We start from the raw sequence: 24352 nt of genomic DNA, 5'->3' as shown, positions 1-24352 counted from the left end.
TTCTCCCCATGTATACAAAACCTTTGTTGATGAAAAATAATATTGATCCTCTAAACCAGGAAAACCTCCTAGTTCCCTATACATTGTGAAAAACTTTCTTTAACATCTTTGTAGGAGGAGAGCTTGACACACAGGCTATCCCCATGACCTTTGACATCAGCCCTCGCCTCCCACACCAGACCTAAAGGCCCACAGCAGCAAAGGGTCATACTGTACTATTCAGTACATTCATGGGAGGTAAATTGTAATGTGATGACAAAGAAATATATGCTGTTATTTCATCATTATACATTACATTACCAAATGTATGTGGACACCTGCTCGTCAAACATCTCATTCCAAAATCATGGGCATTATTATGAAGTTGGTCCCCTCTTTGCTGCTATAACAGCCTCCATTCTTCTGGGAAGGCTTTCCACTAGATGTTGGAACATTGCTGTGGGGACTTGCATCCATTCAGCCACAAGAGCATTAGTGAAGTCGGACGCTGGTGTTTGGCGATTAGGCCTAGCTCGCAGTCGGGCTTCCAATTCATCCCAAAGGTATTTGATGGGGTGGAGGTCAGGGCTCTGTGCAGGTCAGTCAAGTTCTTCCACACCGATCTCAACAAACCATTTCTGCATGGACCTCGCTTTGTGAACGGGGGCATTGTCATGCTGAAGCAGGAAAGGGCCTTCCCCAAACTGTTGCCACAAAGTTGGAAGCACAGAATCGTCTAGAATGTCATTGTATGCTGTTGCGTTAAGACTTCCCTTCAACTAAGGGGCCTAGCCCAAACCATTATTCCTCCTCCAAACTTTAGAGTTCGCACTATGTATTTGGGCAGGGAGCGTTCTCCTGGCATCTGCCAAACCCAGATTCATCACTCCAGAGAACGTTTCCACTGCTCCAGAGTCCAATGGCGGCCAGCTTTACACCTCTCCAGCCGACACTTGGCAATGCGCATGGTGATCTTAGGCTTGTGTGAGGCTGCTCGGCCATGGAAACCCATTTCATGAAGCTCCTGACGAACAGTCCTTGTGCTGACGTTGCTTCCAGATGGAGTGTTGTGTTGCTTCCGGTAGTGAGTGTTGCAACCGTGGACAGACGATTTGTACTCGCTACGCTCTTCATTACTCGGTCTCGTTTTGTGAGCTTGTGTGGCCTAGCACTTTACGGCTGAGCTGTTGTTGATCCTAGACATTTCCACTTCACAATAACAGCACTTACAGTTGACCGGGGCAGCTCTAGCAGGTCCGAAATTGACGAGTTAGAAAGGTGGCATCCTATGACGGTGCCTCGTTGAAAGTCACTGAGCTCTACAATAAGCCCAGTCTACTGCCAATGTTTGTCTATGGAGATTGCATAGCTGTGTGCTCGATTTTATACACCTGTCAGCAACAGGTGTGGCTGAAATAGCCAAATCCACTAATTTGAAGGGGTGTCCACATACTTTTGCATAGTGTATCTGAGTGTATATGGGTACATATACCTGGTTTGAGACAGAGTTTGGGGCCGAGGTTCAATGCTCAGTGTTGTAGACTACTGTGATTACTATAACTACCTCCAAGCTGCCATTTCAGGCTTTTAACACTAATCTGTGTCTTGAGGTAGAACTTATATGTGTGTTTTCATAGGTATTAGAAAAATCTCACTGGAAAACAATAGACAGGGAGGTGTTCCCTCAAAGGGATGTTGTATCTTTTGCTTTCTTTCATTTCGTTGTCATTACGTCATGACATTTACCAGATACAATGAATACATGGAATGACAGTTTTTTTCCCTTTAGCCGTAGGATTTTCTTCTATCATTGCCACGGAGAGTTATTTGTTTGTATTTTTACAATGGAAATGATAACCTATGCAATATTAAACTACAGATCTGCATTTGTCACAGCCTGTGATTCCTCCCGATAGTCCCAGATAGAATTGGTAACACCTCATTAGTCCTGGCCTCAGAGGAAGGACAATCCCCCAGACTCTAGGATTAGGGAGCACACTCAAAACCACTGCATTGTTTTAAGGACAGGACGTGTATTAAATCATATTAAATGTTATTGTTCCTCATTCTTCCAACACATCCCTTAAGGTACTCCAGTACTGACCCTCATATCTCCCTCAATGATCCAATCATAGACATTACAAGTGTATTGGAGTATTATAGCCCATCTGTATGTCAGCACAGCACAGCTACTGCCAACAGGACCTTAATGGCGTAGGTAGTGTTCTTGCCCTGTTACTGCAGGTTTGCTGGGTCCAGCCCCGCTCTAGTTGGTTAGAGTGTTGGGCCAGTAATCGAAAGGTTCTGTCATTCTGCCCCTGAGCAAGGCAGTTAACCCACTCTTCCCTGGGCACCGGAGACGTGAATGTCGATTATGGCATCCCCCCGCACCTCTCTGATTCAGAGGGGTTGGGTTAAATGCGGAAGACACATTTCAGTTGAATGCATTCAGTTGTACAACTGGCTAGGCTTCCCCCTTTCCCTTTCCTACTCAACTGCTACAGAATGACCATGCTTGCCTAACTCTCCCTGTTGAGTCTGTGATTATGACTATTGTTTTCTCTAATGACAGTATTTCCTCTGACTGTTTTACAGTTGAAGTTGGAAGTTTACATACACCTTAGCCAAATACATTTAAACTCAGTTTTTCACAATTCCTGACATTTAATCCAAGTAAAAATTCCCTGTCTTAGGTCAGTTAGGATCACCACTTTATTTGACGAATGTGAAATGTCAGAATAATAGTAGAGATAATTATTTATTTCGGGTTTTATTTCTTTCATCACATCCCCAGTGGGTCAGAAGTTTACATACACTCAATTAGTATTTGGTAGCATTGCCTTTAAATTGTTTAACTTGGGTCAAACGTTTCGGGTAGCCTTCCACAAGCTTTCCACAATAAGTTGGGTGAATTTTGGCCCATTCCTCCTGACAGAGCTGGTGAAACTGAATCAGATTTGTAGGCTTCCTTGCTCGCACACGCTTTTTCAGTTCTGCCCACAAATTTTCTATAGGATTGAGGTCAGGGCTTTGTGATGGCCACTCCAATACCTTGACTTTGTTGTCCTTAAGCCATTTTGCCACAACTTTGGAAGTATGCTTGGGGTCATTGTCCATTTGGAAGACCTATTTGCGACCAAGCTTTAACCTCCTGACTGATGTCTTTAGATGTTGCTTCAATATATCCACATAATTTTCCATCCTCATTATGCCATTTATTTTGTGAAGTGCACCAGTCCCTCCTGCAGCAAAGCACTCCCACAACATGATGCTGCCACCCCCGTGCTTCACGGTTGCAATGGTGTTCTTCGGCTTGCAAGCCTCCCCCGTTTTCCTCCAAACGTAACGATGGTCATTATGGCCAAAAAGTTATATGTTTGTTACATCAGACCAGAGGACATTTCTCCAAAAAGTATGATCTTTGTCCCAATGTGCAGTTGCAAACCGTAGTCTGGCTTTTTATGGCGGTTTTGGAGCAGTGGCTTCTTCATTGCTGAGTGGCCTTTCAGGTTATGTCGATATAGGACTCGTTTTACTGTGGATATAGATACTTTTGTACCGGTTTCCTCCAGCATCTTCACAAGGTCCTTTGCTGTTGTTCTGGGATTGATTTGCACTTTTCGCACCAAAGTACGTTCATCTCTAGGAGACAGAACTTGTCTCCTTCCTGAGCGGTATGACGGCTGCGTGGTCCCATGGTGTTTATACATGCATACTATTGTTTGTACTGATGAACGTGGTACCTTCAGGAGTTTGGAAATTGCTCCCAAAGATGAACCAGACTTGCGGAGGTCTACAATTTATTTTCTGCGGTCTTGGCTGATTTCTTTTGATTTTCCCATGATGTCAAGCAAAGAGGCACTGAGTGTGAAGGTAGGCCTTGAAATACATCCACAGGTACACCTCCAATTGACTCAAATGATGTCAATAAGCCTATCAGAAGCTTCTATAGCCATTACATCATTTTCTGGAATTTTCCAAGCAGTTTAAAGGCATAGTCAACTTAGTGTATGTAAACTTCTGACCCACTGGAATTGTGATACAGTGAATTATAAGTGAAATAATTTGTCTGTAAACAATTGTTGGAAAAATTACTTGTCATGCAAAAAGTAGATGTCCTAACCCGACTTGTCAAAACTATAGTTTGTTAACAACAAATGTGTGGAGTGGTTGAAAAACGAGTTTTAATTACTCCAAACTAAGTGTATGTAAACTTCCAACTTCAACTGTACTTTGTCAGGCTTGTAATTTACACTATAAAGATCCCTCACGTTGAAAAGAGTTTCTTCTCTGTTTTATTCTCTGTCTGTGTGTTTCTGTATTTCTCAACCTGTCTCACTCTTTCTTGGGTGAGTACTCCAGACATTGCTCGCCCTAGTCGTATCGCTGCCTCTGTATAAGTCTGCAGGGTGAGTCCACCATAGAGAGAGTGGTTGAACGATTATTGGAATTTGTGTGGGTAGCTAGACAGACTGACAATAGTAAAGGTGAACAGGTGGTCATGGGTCAGGTGACAGAGGACTGGAGGAGACTGAGGCAGGAATTCCTTTAACCACTCAGTGGTATATTTACTGGGTAGTCTGTCTGTGCTGCATAAGAAAAGGAAACAGAATAATCATTATTAATATAATTAGGTAATTCAGTTCAATAGGAATTCAATATGAATCATGATTGAGTCATTTAGGATCCTAACCATAAATCATAATCATGAGAATAATAATGCAAATAAATCGATCAGTTATCAATTATTCAGTCTATAATCTCAATCAGTTTGAGATCAGGATTTATCAATTCACCAAATAATAATTACATTTCATATTTCATCCTTCCAGGTTTGTTTTCATATGTACATGTAATTTCGTTACGTTTTAACCAGATATCAATGGCATAATTGGCCTGTGATGATCTATAGGGCCGTGATCATTGCCCATTGACATAACATAATAGGTTTGAAGCGTGCGCTCCAAGCCGGGCTCTGCAGTAATAACTATAAACAATAACTGATGACTCGCTCTCCCGATCGCAATAGATAGTTTTGATGAAAGATAACAGAATCGGTTGATTCTTGGACGCACAGAATGTCTGGATTAGACCGAGTTGGGGCGATTTCCTCCTTTTAATGAGATGAGATCTGTCGGACATTTCCGCCTGACCTAATTAAAGCGCTCTGGCCCAGCTGCGCAAATGGCAGTTAATTAAACAGCGATTCCACCAACTCTATGGGCCTTTTCTATAGTGGTGCTGGACATGAATTACCTGTGTGTGGGAGGAGGCCTAATTGAAATTGACCACTGCTTTGCCTGCCGGAAGACAAAATAATTGTTTGGAGGAATTAGTGCTGCTAGCTTGGCCTTCATGTTTATCTTTGACATGACAACTGATTTGGCATGGGTCCCCAGATCCTCACAAAGTTCTACAGCTGCACCATCGAGAGCATCGTGACCGGTTGCATCACCGCCTGGTATGGCAACTGCTCGGCATCTGACCGTAAGGCTCTACAGAGGGTACTGCGTACGGCCCAGTACATCACTGGGGCCAAGCTTCCTGCCATCCAGGACCTAAATAATAGGCGGTGTCAGAGGAAAGCACATAAAATTGTCATGGACTCATCACCCAAGTTATAGACTGTTTTCTCTGCTACCGCACGGCAAGCGGTACCTTAGCGCCAAGTCTAGGACCAAGCTCCTTAACAGCTTCTACCCCCAAGCCATAAGACTGCAGAACAATTAATCAAAAGGCCACCGGACTATTACATTGACACCCCCCCCCCCATTTGTTTTTACACTGCTGCTACTCGCTGTTTATTATCTATACATAGTCACTTCACCCCTACCTACATGTACAAATTACCTCAACTAACATGTACCCCCACACACTGACTCGGTACCGGTACCCCCTGTATATAGCCTCGTTATTGTGTAACCTTTTTTATTTTTTAATAAAAAAAATTACTTTAGTTTATTTGGTCAATATTTTCTTAACTCTTCTTGAACTGCACAGTTGGTTAAGGGCTTGTAAGTAAGCATTTCACGGTAAGGTCTACACTTGTTGTATTCGGTGCATGTGACAAATAAAGTTTGATTTGAATTGATGGATGCATAAATATTTTAGAGGAAATGACGGCAAGACATGTTAGCCCTGAGGTTCTTCTAGTTATCAGTTTGTTGGGTCTTTAGTAATGTCCTCTCAGACTTTAAACAGATTAGTTATTAAATGGTTAGGCAATTTACTCCTGAACAGAGTTCTAATTCAATAATGTTGTGGTTTTTGTTTGTATTTCTCAACAGCTTTTTTCCATTTTTGCATTTGCGACATGTGGAGGCTACAGTGGACAGCTGTGGGTTAGTGTGGACTGCCAGCTTGACAAGGCCAGCAGCAACCTCAGTATTGGCATCGATTTTGCCTATCCTTTTAGGTACGAAACTCTCTCTAGTAACATTTCAGACAGATAATAGTAATTAGTGATGTGCAGTTCGCGAACGATTCTTTGATTTTATATGACTATTTTTACTGACTCGAGGGTCATGATACATTTTGCCGAGTGACTCATTCATTTTAGTTTGACCTGCTTCCCACAATGAATCCTACAGCCGGATTATTATGTGCTTCTCCGGCTCAGCGATTCCAGACGTGCTCCAACCACCAACTGTCTGTCATATGTACGCACAGGAAAATAGATCATGCAGCATAGAGAAGAAAAATACATATTTACAACTAGTAATTTATCGTATGGTGCAAGAATGAATGTAATTAATTGATTATTGAATGTTGTCGATGGACACAGCTTTGTCGAACCAAAACACAGCCTTCACAGCCTGCCTTTGCTCAACAAACTCGAACTCGTTCATTAATCGATTGAGGGGCTGCTGCAGTTCGCAAACGTTATGTGCTTGTCTCCCTCGCGGCAGTCAAGTCATTTCACAGAGTCATTCACAATCTAGTGTGGTTGCGGCCGCAATTTAACCTCATTTCAAAGGTATCAATAAATGATCGTATTTATATGCCTAGCCATCAGGAATGTTTGAAGCACATTTTTGTAAGTCCCAGTCACAAATGAAGCTCCGATAAGCCCACTATGATGAACGAGAGGCTTGTAGAATAATTTGTTTTTTGTTAATCATTCGCCGGTAGGGGGTCCTGCGTGGTCTGGGCATTACAGACTCAAATGAATGAAATTAGTCAATATTTGTTCTTTGGACTGAACGAGTCGATAACATCAGAGTCAGTAAAAAGAGTGCAGTGCAGCCCCATTAACATTTTAAATAATCCAAAGGGAATAGGAGTCATCATCTCCAGAACTATTGCCCCTCATTAAAATGCCTTCTTGGTCAATGTGTTACTGTTTATTTGCGTACGAATGTGCGTGCGTGTAAAGTATACGTTTCAACACCAGCCTAGTCGGTTAATATTTCAGACAATGTCAGATGTATTTTCTAACACCATATGGAAGATTTAGTCAAGGCAATTAAGATCCATCTGTGTAGCACTGTGTAAACTGAGGCCAAACACATTGATTAGCACCAGACAAGATGTCTAAAATGCTGTCACTGGTAGCTTTGCTAATATTTCACTCCGAGACACACGAGATAAGAGCCTCAGTGGTCTTTTGATTACGTTTAACATACTTATTTTCTCCATTATTTAAAAAGTGACTACAGGTGTTTTAGACTCCTCTGTTCCCCCCCCCCCCCCCCGAAGGTTGCACCAGGTGTCCTTCGAGGCTCCGCTGTGTGAGGGGAGGAGGAGGGAGAGGCTCTTTCTCATTGGGGACTACACTTCCTCGGCTGAGTTCTTCGTCACCATCGCTGTGTTCGCCTTCCTCTTCTCCTTCATGGCCACCATAGTCTACATCTTCTTCCAGAACAAGTACCGCGAGAACAACCGAGGCCCTCTGATCGTGAGCTGCTCACCTTTCACGCTTTTCCATGTTCAAATCTACATTTTGAATAAGATAGTATGCTATGTGTTTGTAGTGCTCCCATGCAGCAATATATATTACAGACAATATATTTTGTATATTGTACTCCCTGCACCTTTGACATCTGCTGGTTGTGCAAACAGTAACTTGAACATTATTCAGTAACATGTCCCCCCCACCCTCAGGACTTTATAGTGACCGTGGTGTTCTCCTTCATGTGGCTGGTCAGTTCTTCAGCCTGGGCTAAAGCCCTGTCGGACATCAAGGTGGCCACAGACCCAGATGAGGTGCAGGAGCTCATGTCTGCCTGTAAGGTCATGACCAACAAGTGTGGCTCAGTACAAGGACCCCGCTGGTCAGGCCTCAATACCTCTGTGGTGCGTCAGACTGTGAACCGCACACTACCAAAACACACATTATAAACCATAGTATGTTTGTTTTGCTGTGATACTCTGTCTCGGTCACACTTTATTTAGATAGTCCGGCTAGTCCATCTGTAGATACTCTACAGACGGTCATACTATCAACAAACTATCTGTTGATAAGCAACTGCTTGCTAAGGTTACAGTTAGGTTTAGAATAAGGGTTAAGGTTAGGGTAAGGATAAGGGTTAAGGTTAGGGTTAGTAGATAGTTGAAATCTTACTGATCTTACTAGTCTTTAGAGCATCTACAGATGGACTATCCAAATAAAGTGTTACCTCTGTCTCTCCCCAGGTGTTTGGCTTCCTAAACTTCGTCCTGTGGGCAGGAAATATCTGGTTTGTCTTCAAGGAGACTGGTTGGCATAAAGGAGGACCAGCTCGGTACGCTGGTGCGCCTCCCGAAAAACAGGCTGAGACATTCAACCAGCAGCAGCCCTACAACCAGGGCAGTTTTGACCAGTCAGGAGGCTACAGCGCCCAGGGAGACCAGGAGCCCGTATCAGAATACAGTCCTGTGGGCGGACCCACCTCCTACTCCAATCAGATGTAGCCTTGCAGTCTGATTGTCACACTGATGGGGGGGGGATGCAGTTCTTAGGTAGAAATATTCCGGTGCCAGAAAAAGTAAGTTGTCGATTGATACAGTTAAACATAAGTATTTTGGAGTATTGTACATAAAATTAGATTTTGGTTACGTTTTTAGATGTGTTGTCCTGAATGTTGTATTGCCTGTGGGTTGAGTCTGTTTATAGTTTCTCTTTTTCCTGTGCTAGGTGCTATGCCACAGACCTTTTAACTGGACGTCTTTTTCATTGTGGAAGAAAAATGTGGTATACAATTGTATAATTCTTGAAGTTTCCTACATAGTGTTGACAAAGTGCATGAAGTTGTGCTATGTGTTTCTATGCCTGTTTGTGCACATTCTATTTACGAAACTGTCAGGATTTCACCTCAGAGTTACACAGTAAGGTATCAGCAGTAGTTTTACCTCACAAACGCAACATTTAAAGTGTTGGTCTCATTTTTCATGAGCAGAAATAAAATATCCCAGTCATTTTCCATATGCACAAAAAACTTATTTCTCTTCAAATTTTCTGCACAAATTTATTTACATCCCTGTTAGTGAGCATTTCTCCTTTGTCAAGGTAATCCATCCTGACAGGTGTGGCATATCAAGAAGCTGAGGGGGGGGGGGGGGGGGGGGGTCTGTCTTTAATAAAGCCTATTTGTGGGGTAAAACAAATTCTTATTGGCTGGGCCTGGCCCCTCAGTGGGTGAACCTGGCTTCCACACATGGCTGCGCCCCTGCCCAGTCATGTGAAATCCATAGATTAAGATCAAATTAATCACTTTTATTTGACTGGTTTCCTTTTATGAACTGTAACTCAGTAAAATCTTAAATTGTTGCATGTAGGGTTTATGTTTTTGTTCAGTGTAGTTACCTTTTCATTACACATGATGCCCTTGCTCTAAAGGGGTTTTATGTGTTGGTTTGTGGGAAGTTTTTGATGTTAGTGTTAACAATTGTAAATGGGAAAAGTGTTTCTACCCGCTCTGTTTACAAATGGTCGCTCAGGATTCAAATGAAAGGACTCGTTTTTTAAGCTGCGGTCAGACTACTGCGAAATGAAGAATAATTTCATACTCCTCCTAGAGCGAGCTAGCTGAGTCCATTTAAGCACAAGGCCCCAGTGAAAAAGGCCCAGAAGAACCTAGTTGCAATTAGAACAGTCAGCTCGGCCAAGCTTGTCTGTATAACCATTACTGAACCCCCTCCATTTTATCTGTCATGTTTTCTCTGTCTTGAATTCTACAAACAAAGTAATTCAGGTTTGTATGACTTTCAAAAGTTTGTGCAATTAATACAAATAGGCCTAATTAGACAATGTCTGATAATATTGATGATGATGATGATAATTAACCCTGTGTCTTGAGCTCCAAAGCATGTGGCTTGCATTAACCAGGTAACAAACAAATATGAAAAAATACAATAATTAAACGTCCATGTATGTACTTCCCTTCTGTCCGTGTAACATTATAATGTGAACAATTTGAAAACCACTTACCAGTATTATTATTCTGTTCATGATTACTGCGTGTGGATGATATACAAGCAATTTGAATAATCCTAATAAAGATGTTACATACAAAAAAAATGTATAGTGTGTTCTTTTTCTCTCTGGCATTTGCACAAAGAGCTTTTGGGAACAATGGGTAGTTAGGCCAGTGTCCCTAATGGGTTAGGCGCTAACTCCAGCACAAACCTGAATAAGCTCTTACCCTGCCCCGACCAATGTCCCAGGTACCACTCAGTGCCCAGATAGAATGCCACCTTAAACACACCTCAGCTTGGTTACCAAAGTATTGGGCCATGGCCCATGAGCGTCTGTCAGATGGTTGAGCAGAAACAGCGTTTCCCCAGAGAGTCAGGCAGTTATGTCTGTTGACCTTTGTTTGCTCCCTCACCAAAGTGAAGGAATTCTGCTAACAAACAAACCTAAACCCAGACGATTAAAAAGTGGCTTTATGTCTTAAAAAACAAGCTGATCAGTGTTTAGGAATCCCTGGGTGTTGAGTCCAGCAATCATTTGTCCCCAAGCTTTGGAATTAAAGGAATCTGGCTGCAATTGGAATAACTTGGGAATCTAACAATGAGAATCTGACCTGAGAACAGATTCCTTACTGCTATTCTCAGGGAACAGCGCTTCTGTATTTAACAGAAGATCCAATCTGACTGTATTACTCTGGCCTTAGCAAACAGCACCTGAGTGCATGTGTGCGGGCGGGAGGGGGAGGGGCTTGGTCACAGTAAGACTAATGTTTGCCTAAGAACACCTACACTAAAGCTCCCTGTTAATATGGGTGGTCAACGTCAAAGCCAAAGAATACAAGTCAAATAGGATCTCAAACAATAGTCAGTCCAGCTTTTGAGAAGGTATCAAACAGGTATGTGAACCAATTGTACCATTACATGTTAACCTTTCTATACCATTTATATTATATTGAATAGCTCATGGTATACAGTAGTGTCCGACTATGTGGGTGTGCCATTGCTATCAGTTTGCTGAGTACTATTTGCTCCTGGTTTGTTGAAACAGGGTTGAAGTGTCCAAACAGCTGGCCTCCATTTAAGGTAGGTACACGATTGCATCTGCTTGGTTGTTACTCAGCTACAGTAAACTTCAGTGCTGTTACTGCTGAATCAGAAAGAAAAACAATATTCGATTGTGTAAGGAAACATAAATTAGTTGCAAAGGTTTTGACTTAATTTATGTCAGTCCTATCCCTTCTGGTCTCTATCTCAATTCAATTTCAAATTAAGGGGCTTTATTGGCATGGAAAACATATGTTAACATTGCCAAAACAAGTGAAATAGACAATAAACAAAAGTGAAATAAACAATAAAAAATGTACAGTAAACCTTTACACTCACAAAAGTTGCAAAATAGTTAAACATTTCAAACGTCATATTATGTCTATATACAGTGTTGTAATGATATGCAAATAGTTAAAGTACAAAAGGGAAAATAAATAACCCTAAATAGGAGTTGTATTTACAATGGTGTTTGATCTTCACTGGTTGCCCTTTCCTTGTGGCAACAAATATTGCTGCTGTGATGGCACACTGTGATATTTCACCCAATAGATATGGGAGTTTATCAAAATTGGATTTGTTTTCAAATTCTTTGTGGATCTGTGTAATCTGAGGGAAATATGTGTCTCTAATATGGTCATACATTTGGCAGGAGGTTAGGAAGTGCAACTCGGTTTCCTCTTTATTTTGTGAGCAGTGTGCACATAGCCTCTCTTCTTTTGAGAGCCAGGTCTGCCTTCTGCAGACTTTCTCAGTAGTAAGGCTATACTCACTGAGTCTCTACATAGTCAAAGCTTTCCTTAATTTTGGCTCAGTCACAGTGGTCAGGTATTCTGCCACTGTGTACTCTCTGTTTAGGACCAAATAGCATTCTAGTTTCCTCTGTTGTTTTGTAATTTTTTTCCAAAGTGTCAAGTATTTATCTTTTTGTTTTCTCATGATTTGGTTGGGTCTAATTGTATTGGTGTCCTGGGGCTCTGTGGGGTCTGTTTGTGTTTGTGAACAGAGCCCCAGGATTAGCTTGCTTAGGGGGTTCTTCTCCAGGTTCATTTCTCTGTAGGTGTTTGCTTTTGTTTGGGAATCGCTTCCTTTTAGGAGGTTGTAGCTGCCTGCCATCCAGGACCTCTACACCAGGCGGTGTGAGAGGAAGGCCCTAAAAATTGTCAAAGACCCCGGCCACCCCAGTCATAGACTGTTCTCTCTACTACCGCATGGCAAGCGATACCGGAGTGCCAAGTCTAGGACAAAAAGGCTTCTCAACAGTTTTTACCCCCAAGCCATAAGACTCCTGAACAGGTAATCAAATTTGCATTGTGTGCCCCCCCCCCAACCCCTCTTTTTACACTGCTGCTACTCTCTGTTTATCATATATGCATAGTCACTTTAACCATATCTACATGTACATTCTACCTCAATCAGCCTGACTAACCGGTGTCTGTATGTAGCCTCGCTACTTTTATAGCCTGCTACTGTATATTGCCTGTCTTTTTACTGTTGTTTTATTTCTTTACCTACCTATTGTTCACCTAATACCTTTTTTACACTATTGGTTAGAGCCTGTAAGTAAGCATTTCACTGTAAGGTCTACACCTGTTGTATTCGGCGCACGTGACAAATAAACGTTGATTTGATTTGTAGAATTTAACGGCTCTTTTCTGGATTTTGATATTATAATTATGCATGCTCTGCATGCATTATTTTGGTGTTTTACATTGTACACAGAGGATATTTTTGCAGAATTCTGCATACAGAGTCTCAAGTTGGTGCTTGTCCCATTTTGTGAATTCTTGGTTGGTGAGCAGACCCCAGACCTCACAGCCATAAAGGGCAATGGGCTCTATAACTGATTCAAGTATTTTTAGCCAGATCCCAATTGGTATGTCAAATTTTATGTTCCTTTGATGGCATAGAAGGTCCTTTTTGCCTTGTGTCTCAGATCGTTCACAGTTTTGTGGAAGTTACCTGTGGTGCTGATGTTTAGGCTGAGGTATGTATCGTTTTTTTATGTGCTCTAGGGCAATGGTGTCTAGATGAAATTTGCTTTCATGGTCCTGGCAACTGGAGCTTTTTTGGAACATTATTTTTGTCTTACTGAGATTTACTGTCAAGGCCCAGGTCTGACAGAATCTGTGCAGAAGATCTGGGTGCTGCTGTAAGAACCAAGGATGATGTTAAATAGTTTAAGTATAGCCAATGTGGTCTGTATATTTTATCATTTAATTGAGGATACCATCAACACCACAGGCCTTTTGGGGTTGGAGGGTGTGCATTTTGTCCTGTACTTCATTCAATGTAATTGGAGAATCCGGTGGGTTCTGGTAGCCTTTAATAGTTGATTCTAAGATTTGTATTTGATCATGTATATGTTTTTGGTGTTTGTTCTTTGTTATAGTGTCATAAATGTTGAAGCCGTGTTGAATGGACCAAACTGCAGGCGGAATGTGGATACTCATCTTTTAATGTAAAGAATAATAAATTAAAGCAAAGTATACACAGGAAAACAATAAACACGAAACTCACGACAGGCTAACAGGCTTACTACAAACAAAAAGACTAGCAGTGTTAGCACAACCACCCACAAACCCAAGTGACAAACATACTCCTAATTATATGACTCCCAATCAGGAACAACGATAACCAGCTGTTCCTGATCGGGAGCCACACAGACCCACATAGAAACACAACACCCAGAACACACATACACAGACATACTCTGCCACGTCCTGACCAAAAACTACACAACAACACCCTCTGCTGGTCAGGACGTGACATATAGGGCTAAAAAGATTGGAGAAGTGGTTTACCCATACATCTCCATTTTGGATAGATTACTCTTCATGTTGTTGTTTAGTGTTTTCCAATTTTCCCAGAAGTGGTTAGGGTCTATAGATTGTTCAATTACATTGAGCTGATTTCTGATGTGCTGTTCCTTGTTTTTCTGTAATGTATTTCTGTATTGTTTTAGTAATTCACTATAGTGAAGGCTCAGGTTTTCTGGGTCACTATGATTTTGGTTGGATAGGTGTCTCAATTTCTGATAGGGAAGCTGAGAGGAAGTTTACACCTTCACTATTACAGTGAATCATTTTGTCCAGGAAATTGTATAGAAGGGATTGAATTTGTTGTTGCCTAATTGTTTTTTAATAGGTTTCCACACTACTTTCCTTCCGGCTATAGCATTTCTTAATATTATTCAGTTCCTTTGGCTTTGATGCCTCATGATTGAGCAAAGCTCTGTTCAAGTAGACTGTGATTTTGCTGTGATTTGATAGGGGTGTCAGTGGACTGACTGTGAACGCTCTAAGAGACTCTGGGTTGAGGTCAGTGATAAAGTAGTCTACAGTACTACTGCCAATAGATGAGCTATATGTGTACCTACCATAGGAGTCCCCTCGAAGCCTATCATTGACTACGTACATACCCAGCGTCCAACAGAGCTGCAGGAGTTGTGACCCGTTTTGTTGGTTATATTGTCGTAGTTGTGTCTAGGGGGGCATATGGGGGAGGGAATTCTGTCACCTCCAGGTAGGTGTTTGTCTTCATGTGTGCTGACGGTGTCAGGTTCTTGTCCAGTTCTGGCATTTAGGTCGCCACAGACTAGTACATGTCCCTGGGCCCGGAAATGGTTGATCTCCCCCTCTAGGATGGAGAAGCTGTCATTGTTAAAATATGGGGATCCTATTGGGGGGAATATAGGTAGCATTTAAAACATTTTAAAACATTTTTTAGTCATTTAGCAGACGCTCTAATCCAGAGCGACTTACAGTAGTGAATGCATACATTTCCATACATTTTTTTTCCTGTGCTGGCCCCCCATGGGAATCGAACCCACAACCCTGGCGTTGCAAACACCATGCTCTACCAACCAACTTCCACTAATCTCATTGCAACTCCCCTCAAAATCTCCGACCACTACCTTGTATCCTTTTCCCTCTCGCTCTCATCCAACACTTCTCACTCTGCCCCTACTCGGATGGTATTGCGCCGTCCCAACCTTCGCTCTCTCTCTCCCGCTACTCTCTCCTCTTCCATCCTATCATCTCTTCCCTCTGCTCAAACCTTCTCCAACCTATCTCCTGATTCTGCCTCCTCAACCCTCCTCTCCTCCCTTTCTGCATCCTTTGATTTTCTCTGTCCCCTATCCTCCAGGCCGGCTCGGTCCTCCCCTCCTGCTCCGTGGCTCGACGACTCACTACGAGCTCACAGAACAGGGCTCCGGGCAGCCGAGCGGAAATGGAGGAAAACTCGCCTCCCTGCGGACCTGGCATCCTTTCACTCCCTCCTCTCTACATTCTCCTCTTCTGTCTCTGCTGCTAAAGCCACTTTCTACCACTCTAAATTCCAAGCATCTGCCTCTAACCCTAGGAAGCTCTTTGCTACCTTCTCCTCCCTCCTGAATCCTCCTCCCCCTCCCCCCCCCTCCTCCCTCTCTGCAGATGACTTCGTCAACCATTTTGAAAAGAAGGTTGACGATATCCGATCCTCGTTTGCTAAGTCAAACGACATCGCTGGTCCTGCTCACACTGCCCTACCCTGTGCTTTGACCTCTTTCTCCCCTCTCTCTCCAGATGAAATCTCGCGTCTTGTGACGGCCGGCCGCCCAACAACCTGCCCACTTGACCCTATCCCCTCCTCTCTTCTCCAGACCATTTCCGGAGACCTTCTCCCCTTCCTCACCTCGCTCATCAACTCATCCTTGACCGCTGGCTACATCCCTTCCGTCTTCAAGAGAGCGAGAGTTGCACCCCTTCTGAAAAAACCTACACTCGATCCCTCCGATGTCAACAACTACAGACCAGTATCCCTTCTTTCTTTTCTCTCCAAAACTCTTGAACGTGCCGTCCTTGGCCAGCTCTCCTGCTATCTCTCTCAGAATGACCTTCTTGATCCTAATCAGTCAAGTTTCAAGACTGGGCATTCAACTGAGACTGCTCTTCTCTGTGTCACGGAGGCTCTCCGCACTGCTAAAGCTAACTCTCTCTCCTCTGCTCTCATCCTTCTAGACCTTTCTGCTGCCTTTGATACTGTGAACCATCAGATCCTCCTCTCCACCCTCTCCGAGTTGGGCATCTCCGGCGCGGCCCACGCTTGGATTGCGTCCTACCTGACAGGTCGCTCCTACCAGGTGGCGTGGCGAGAATCTGTCTCCGCACCATGCGCTCTCACCACTGGTGTCCCCCAGGGCTCTGTTCTAGGCCCTCTCCTACTCTCGCTATACACCAAGTCACTTGGCTCTGTCATATCCTCACATGGTCTCTCCTATCATTGCTATGCAGACGACACACAATTAATCTTCTCCTTTCCCCCTTCTGATAACCAGGCGGCGAATCGCATCTCTGCATGTCTGTCAGACATATCAGTGTGGATGACGGATCACCAGCTCAAGCTGAACCTCGGCAAGACGGAGCTGCTCTTCCTCCCGGGGAAGGACTGCCCGTTCCATGATCTCGCCATCACGGTTGACAACTCCCTTGTCCCCTCCTCCCAGAGTGCTAAGAACCTTGGCGTGATCCTGGACAACACCCTGTCGTTCTCCACTAACATCAAGGCGGTGACCCGATCCTGTAGGTTCATGCTCTACAACATTCGCAGAGTACGACCCTGCCTCACGCAGGAAGCGGCGCAGGTCCTAATCCAGGCACTTGTCATCTCCCGTCTGGATTACTGCAACTCGCTGTTGGCTGGGCTCCCTGCCTGTGCCATTAAACCCCTACAACTCATCCAGAACGCCGCAGCCCGTCTGGTGTTCAACCTTCCCAAGTTCTCTCACGTCACCCCGCTCCTCCGCTCTCTCCACTGGCTTCCAGTTGAAGCTCGCATCCGCTACAAGACCATGGTGATTGCCTACGGAGCTGTGAAGGGAACGGCACCTCCATACCTTCAGGCTCTGATCAGGCCCTACACCCAAACAAGGGCACTGCGTTCATCCACCTCTGGCCTGCTGGCCCCCCTACCTCTGAGGAAGCACAGTTCCCGCTCAGCCCAGTCAAAACTGTTCGCTGCTCTGGCACCCCAATGGTGGAACATGCTCCCTCACGACGCCAGGACAGCGGAGTCAATCACCACCCTCCGGAGACACCTGAAACCCCACCTCTTTAAGGAATACCTAGGATAGGATAAAGTAATCCTTCTAACCCCCCCCCCCCCCCCCCCCCCCCCCCCTAAAAGATTTAGATGCACTATTGTAAAGTGGTTGTTCCACTGGATATCATAAGGTGAATGCACCAATTTGTAAGTCGCTCTGGTTAAGAGCGTCTGCTAAATGACTTAAATGTAAATGTAAATGTAAATGTAACTGAGCTACAGGGAAGGCACACATGAGGACATTTTTCTCTGTTGAGATAATTTCCTTATTAATTTCTAGCCAGACTAATTTAATAGAGTGGGTCAGGTCTGCTCTATACCGCATTAGCATACACCCTGAGTCTTTTTCCTGTTTCACACCTGTTTGTTTGGTGGATGGGACTACCAGCTCTCTGTAACCTAGAGGGAAACCAGTGGGTCCGTCTGTTTTATACCATAAAAGATAATGTCTGTATTTATTTATTTATTTATTTATTTATTTATCTCTCTCTCTCTCTCTCTCTCTCTCTCTCTCTCTCTCTCTCTCTCTCTCTCTCTCTCTCTCTCTCTCTCTCTCTCTCTCTCTCTCTCTCTCTCTCTCTCTCTCTCTCTCTCTCTCTCTCTCTCTCTCTCTCTCTCTCTCTCTCTCTCTCTCTCTCTCTCTCTCTCTCTCTCTCTCTATGGCCCTGGATGATGGTAGTGATCTGGCGATGGCTGTGGCCAACCTAGTGCTGCTCTTCTACAGCTCTTCAGGCCCAGTCAGCAGAGGAGTGGTCAGGGAGATGTTACTCAGCCCCCATGCCCAGAAGCTATATATATGTAATATATACAATAACTATTTATTTATACTATGATCCTCCTATTCTATGGAATGCCCACTATGCTCATTTGTCATGTCTAGTAAAATGTTTTACTTGGTTCTTCAATGATAGACGGAACAGATTCTATACAAGTAAAGACTACCAAAATCCAACTTATCATATGGAATGTTCACGGGCTACATGATGAAAAAAAAAAGCATAGCTAGAACACCTAAAGAGATTGTCAGCAGATGTGTTTTTTTTTAAAGAGTTACATTTTAAATAATGAGAAATCTAACATTTAAAGAGGAGCTGGGTTGGAAAGGCATATGCTGCCACCTACTGTAGAAATAGCAGAGATGTAGGCATCCTGATAAATAAAAATACAAAATGTTCCCTTACATACCAGCATATAGACAAAGAAGGCCAATTTGTACCTTCCATGGAGAAAAATACACATTGATTACATTATATACCCCACCAGGGGCAAATCTGGTGTTTTTAGATATAATTCAAGCTATATTAGGCCAAGTCCAGACAGGAACGATTATTTTAGCAGGTGACCTAAATCATATATTTGATTAGATTGACAGACATAATAATAAACAAGGCACATTTAAGGAGCCTCCAAAGAGGCTGAAAAATGTCATCTCTACAAATAATTCACAGGACACCTGGAGATTACTATTCACAACTACAAAATACTGTTCCTTTTTTTCTCAAAGTAAGAAAAGCTACTCAAGAATTGACTACATTTTCTTTCCTAAAAATTCATTCAACAATTTACTGGATTAAAAAATTCATGATTTACTGATATTGGATCATTCTCCAGTATCATGCTTAATAACACCAATAGAAAATACATTTAGGGACAGAATTTGGAGAATGAACAGAATGCATCTTCTGAGCCCAAATGTTATTAAATAATGTAAACTAAAAATAGAAACCTTTACCATTACAAATGTAAACATAGAGGACAGAGAAAAGACGAACCCTAATATAATTTGAGATGCCTTTAATTAAGGTGTACATTAAGGGAATGATAATCTCTTACTTGTCAAAAGTTAAATCTGATGCAGAAATTAAATAAAAAATAAATCACTATTTTAGAAAAAGCCCATAAAAGGTAAAGAAGAAAACAACATTTCTAAATTTAAGCAGGAATATGATTTTTTTACTTCTGAAGAGAGCCAACAACTACAGGTTAAACTCAAATAAAAAAATGGTTTAAAAAAAATGTAAGTTAAGAACAGATTCTTATTTACAATGACAGCCTACAGGGGAACAGTGGGTCAATTGCCTTGTTCAGTGGCAGAACGACAGATTTTTACCCTGTCAGTTCAAGGATTTGATCCAGCAACCTTTTGGTTACTGACCCAGCGCTCTAACCACTAGGCTTATCCACTATGCTACATGCCGCACCCAAAATACACAGAATAGATTACTATTAGGCTATTTCTTCACATTATGAACGCGGCAATGCACAGATGGCAGTAGGCTATAAGCACAAATGTTCCATTAGTGGGAAAACACCATTATCAAAAGTGACCGCAAATGCGATTATGCATGGGATGCTTTATTATAAAGGTGCATTTTTATGGTGAAAATTATCTTCCCCAAACTTGAAACTCATGCACTGCTTATGTTTGCCAGTTAGGACCCACACCCCTTGTAAAGCGAATTAATGTGCTTAATTTTTTATTTGGCCACTTTAGTTGTGATACAAACCTTACCAACATGTAGGCCTATGGGCTAGGCTACATCAGCTGTGTGACTATGATTCAAAAAGTTGCACAAAAAAAATACATTGTTTCTTGCCTTATGCTGGGCATCATTCACAAGTGATATTATTGACACCCATCAGACTATTCTTGATTTAATCTTGTCTTTACATATACTAAATCATGTGTGAAATTTGTTTTGATTTAGAATGGACCATTATCATGCACCTGTATCGAAACGGGCAGCGTGAAAAAATACATGTCATCTATGTACTTCAATAGTGAATGGAGGACACTTTTCCATGTGGTTTATTTTCATGCCAGCCAGGTAGGCTATACTCCTGTTGTAAATTTACGCAATGTGCTTAATATTAGGAAAGTTGATAAATTAATATAGTAGGCCTAGACTATAGAACGCTGATCGGATCCTCCTCTTTTTAATAGAGGCGATCACTCAGTTGCGTAACCAATAGAAATGTTGTGCAACATGAGCTCATGGGCTCTCATGAAGTGTTTGATTAGATTTTCAAGTGATTAGAGGGAGAATAGAGTGCTGAGTACCAGGCAGTTAGCAAGTTTGGTAGGCTACTAATGACCATCAGCAGCATCAGAGCTTGGAGAAGCTTAATTACTGTAACTAAACGGTCAGTGCCTAAACGTGGAATTTGACTGCCTTCATGACTCGTGACCACCGATGTGTCGGTAGTATGGTCACCGCAACAGCCCGAGGTTGGACAATACTTTTCTCATCAATGATCTTTTTTTTGTAAGTATACAAAATAACTGGAAATTGGCCAATCGTCCGTCATTTACGCAATGGAAAAGTCAAACGCTTTATTACCCTATCTAAAAATGTAAATAGCGTGGGCGATGGAGAGAAACAAAATCGAACAGTTTGAGGCCATGTGGCAGAAACTGATAAGGGCGCCGGAGATAGGAGTGGGGGCTAGTAGGTCTAGGCAGGTGTGATGTAGTGATGATTGTATGATGTAGTCGTGTGTATGTTTTGTATTGTTAATCAAATATAAAATAACATCTTATAAAAAAGAGAGTGTGTGTAAGTTGGTGGTCTGTTGATATCCATCTAGTGGTGTGGGGGATGTGCTTTGGCAAAGTGGGTGGGGTCTCAGCCTCTAGTATCTATGCTGCAGTAGTCTATGTGCCGGGTGGCTAGGGTCAGTCTGTTATACCTGGTGTAATTCTCCTGTCTTATCTGGGTGTCCTGTTTGAATTTAAGTATGCTCCCTCTAATTCTCCCTCTCTCTTCCTCTCTCCCTCCCCTCCCGGAGGACCTGAGCCTTAGGACCATGCATCAGGACTACCTGGCCTGATGACTCCTGCCTGTCCCCAGTTCACTTGGTCGGGCTGCTTCTCCAGTTTCAACTATTTTATCTGTGGCTATGGAACCCTAACCTGTTCCCTGGATATGCTACCTTGTCCCGGACCTGCTGTTTTCGTCTCTCTCTCCCCCCCTGAGACGGTACAGAGCTGCTGGGGGTCAACTCACTCATGTCTGGAGCTTTCTGTGTAGGTTTGGAGATGGAGACGGTTATATTCTTCAAGTATCATTGAGTATATAATTAATTTATAAGTCCAAAAAGGGCGGGAGATTGCATATATATATTTTTTTGACGTTATATGATGGGTAACGGGTCGGCTCTTGGAACAATTCTATGCGGCGTGGTGAGGGTGCGGCTCCAAAAAACTGACCCGTGCAGAACTCTATTACATTCTAGCATGGCTATCTAGTGACTACCCTCCGAACACCTGATCATCATCAAGACATCAGAGTGCCCTGTGGATGTGTAGGATGTGTAGGTGCACTGCATCTCTCTGGAAGGATTTTGGATCAGGGCACACTGTGCTAGTAGCATGGCCTGCCTGACTGGCTGCAGTGTTGTGACGTGTGGCATCTGTATCTGTGTGTTTCTCTCTGCTCCAAAAGGCTGTGGTCATTAAGAGCAGGACCAATGCACACCAGCTAAGAGGCCTTAACTCCACTCTGCAGACACTTTTCTCTGTCACACGTGACTGACGTCTCTCTCTGGATATCACTCTTTTATCCCATAGACACACCCTGACATCCAACATCATGTATAGAATATGTATATTTTCTCTGATGTCAGGGTGTCTATGTTGGGGTAACATAATGATATCCAGTAACAATATACTGTACACTGTAATGAATGAACATGGAAAAGCATAACTAAATTGTATAAATCATATAGGCCTAATCTCCTGAATTCATTCAAGGAACATCGTGGATTTATTCACGACCGAGGGTGTTTCAGCATTTTCAATAATGTGAACATTTTGTAATTTCTTTCAGGGTCATGAGTTGAAGCCAAAGTACAAGGAGATCTTCAGCTGAACTGGAGGAAGATAATGAGAGGAGGATAGCGCTCTAATACTTTCTGCTCCTCCTCATCAGCCTGTCTGTCACTTCAGATCTGCTGACAGAGATCCAGACAGCTAGCCTGCATGCGCTAGCAAATTCCACTCCATCTCTTTACCTCGTTAACTTGGCAATGCTCCTTCCTTAAAAGACACAGCATCTCGCCAAATCTCCAGGCAGCAGGGTGCTACCACTGGACCCTACAGTGTGACTCAACAATGGAACTGTCTTATAACAATACTAAGTGAAACAAAGAGCCATCCTCTCTCTCTCTTACTCATCAGAACCAAATGATTTTCAGACCTTATTCAGGGTAATAATGATATTCAGTGCCAGTGATACATAAAGATGATTTATTTCAATGAATGAGTGTAAATGAAACCATGAAAAGCAATGGACATAACAGTTGATGAGAACACAAAATTACAAGTCTAAAACTAAATTAGACTTGTATATACACTAAATGTATATACCCTACTGATCAAAAGTTTTATATTATTCCAGGGTTTTTCTTTATTTTTACTATTTTCTACATTGTAGAATAATAGTGAAGACATCAAAACTATGAAATAACACATATGGAATCATGTAGTAACCAAAAAACTGTAAAATAAATCAAAATATATTTTATATTTGAGATTCTTCAAATAGCCACCCTTTGCCTTGATGACAGCTTTGCACACTCTATTTTAGAAATAAGGCTGTAGCTTAACAAAAAAAGTCAACGGGTCTGAATACTTTCCGAATGTACTGTATGTATCTGTTTCAATCCAGTCCAGGCCACACTACCGGTCCATTGGTTATCTGGTAAGATAGGGACATCTAGTGGTGTAAAAAGAGGACAGCCCATAGAGGACATCCTACCAAACCTGTCTGTCATTGGGGATGTTGTAATCTCAGTTAACGCAGAACTGAAGTCTCGTGTAATAGAACCCCACAGTGGAGGTGTCATAATAGCCATAAAACCTAGGGGTCAAACAGGGAAATGGTTCTAATAGTTTTTCACCATTCAATTTTCTCATAGGGGATTTTAGAAACACTTAAAATAAGGACTGTGTTTCCCATAGGTTTACCCTGGTGTGATGTTTTGATAATTGATTTGAAAATGGGAAAAGTGAATGGTAGAAAAACAATTGGAACCATTTCCATCTTTGACCGCTAGGTTTTATGGGTATTATGACCCAAACTGTTGTACTCTATTGGTCAGACGCTCAAGGTTTATTTAGTCTGTTCAAGTGTGGAAAGCCATTAGAACATATATTCCTTACTTTTTTCATATCAATAATTGTCTTTTCTTTATATCAATAATTACATTTTTCTATATAAAAAAAATATTTATCAAATCTAAAATGTTTTTTTTTTATATCAATAATTTACATTTTCTATCATTTTTCTTTCACTTTCAAAAGGTGGAGTAGGTTGTATACATTAGTAGGAAAAACATCTAATTTAATAAAACATTTTATTGAATTTTAAGGAAACAAAACATGAAGACTGTCTCTTGGTGCTCTCTCCACCCTCCTGTTAATTGACAATCAAGGCACCAGAAACTGATTGGTTTAATAAATACATGCTAATATATGCAGAATTTTAACCTCATAACAGCCTCAATTCATCGGGGCACGGACTCTACAAGGTGTCAAAAGCGTTCCACAGGGATGCTGGCCCATGTTGACAATGCTTCCCACAGTTTTGTCAAGTTGGCTGGATGTCCTTTTGGTGGTGAACCATTCTTGTTACACACGGGAAACTGTTGAGCGTATAAAAACAGTTCTTGACACAAACCGGTGCGGCTGGCACCTACTACCATACCCAGTTCAAAGGCACTTAAATCTTTTGTCTTGCCCATTCACCCTCTGAATGGCACACATACACAATCCATGTCTCAATTTTCTCAAGACTTAAAAATCCTTCTTTAACCTGTCTCCTCCCCTTCAACTACATTGCTTGAAGTGGAT

At 42.3% G+C, this 24352-nt stretch overlaps 1 protein-coding gene and 1 long non-coding RNA gene across 2 annotated transcripts in view; both read left to right on the top strand.

The window, feature by feature from the left end:
• LOC106582942 (synaptoporin) overlaps positions 1-9520 on the top strand; it is a 31600-nt gene extending 22080 nt beyond the window's left edge. Inside the window, exons 3-6 of the mRNA XM_045705700.2 lie at positions 6267-6394; positions 7678-7876; positions 8083-8274; positions 8614-9520. Of these exons, the coding sequence (XP_045561656.1) occupies positions 6267-6394; positions 7678-7876; positions 8083-8274; positions 8614-8871 (777 nt within the window). The 3' untranslated portion in view covers positions 8872-9520. The remainder of the gene's footprint in view (positions 1-6266; positions 6395-7677; positions 7877-8082; positions 8275-8613) is intronic.
• A 1620-nt stretch (positions 9521-11140) lies between these two features.
• LOC106583023 (uncharacterized) lies at positions 11141-23024 on the top strand. The gene is made up of 6 exons (XR_014382140.1): positions 11141-11267; positions 11420-11454; positions 12511-12711; positions 18179-18297; positions 20208-21526; positions 22329-23024. It is a non-coding gene; the product is annotated as an uncharacterized LOC106583023 (long non-coding RNA).
• Positions 23025-24352: the final 1328 nt, after the last annotated feature.

The sequence above is a fragment of the Salmo salar genome, chromosome 22, assembly GCF_965601325.2.
Source record: "Salmo salar chromosome 22, fSalSal1, whole genome shotgun sequence".
NCBI classification, from domain to species: domain Eukaryota; kingdom Metazoa; phylum Chordata; class Actinopteri; order Salmoniformes; family Salmonidae; genus Salmo; species Salmo salar.
Note: the sequence above shows the minus strand (reverse complement) of the source record. Positions and strands in the feature narration are given on the sequence as shown.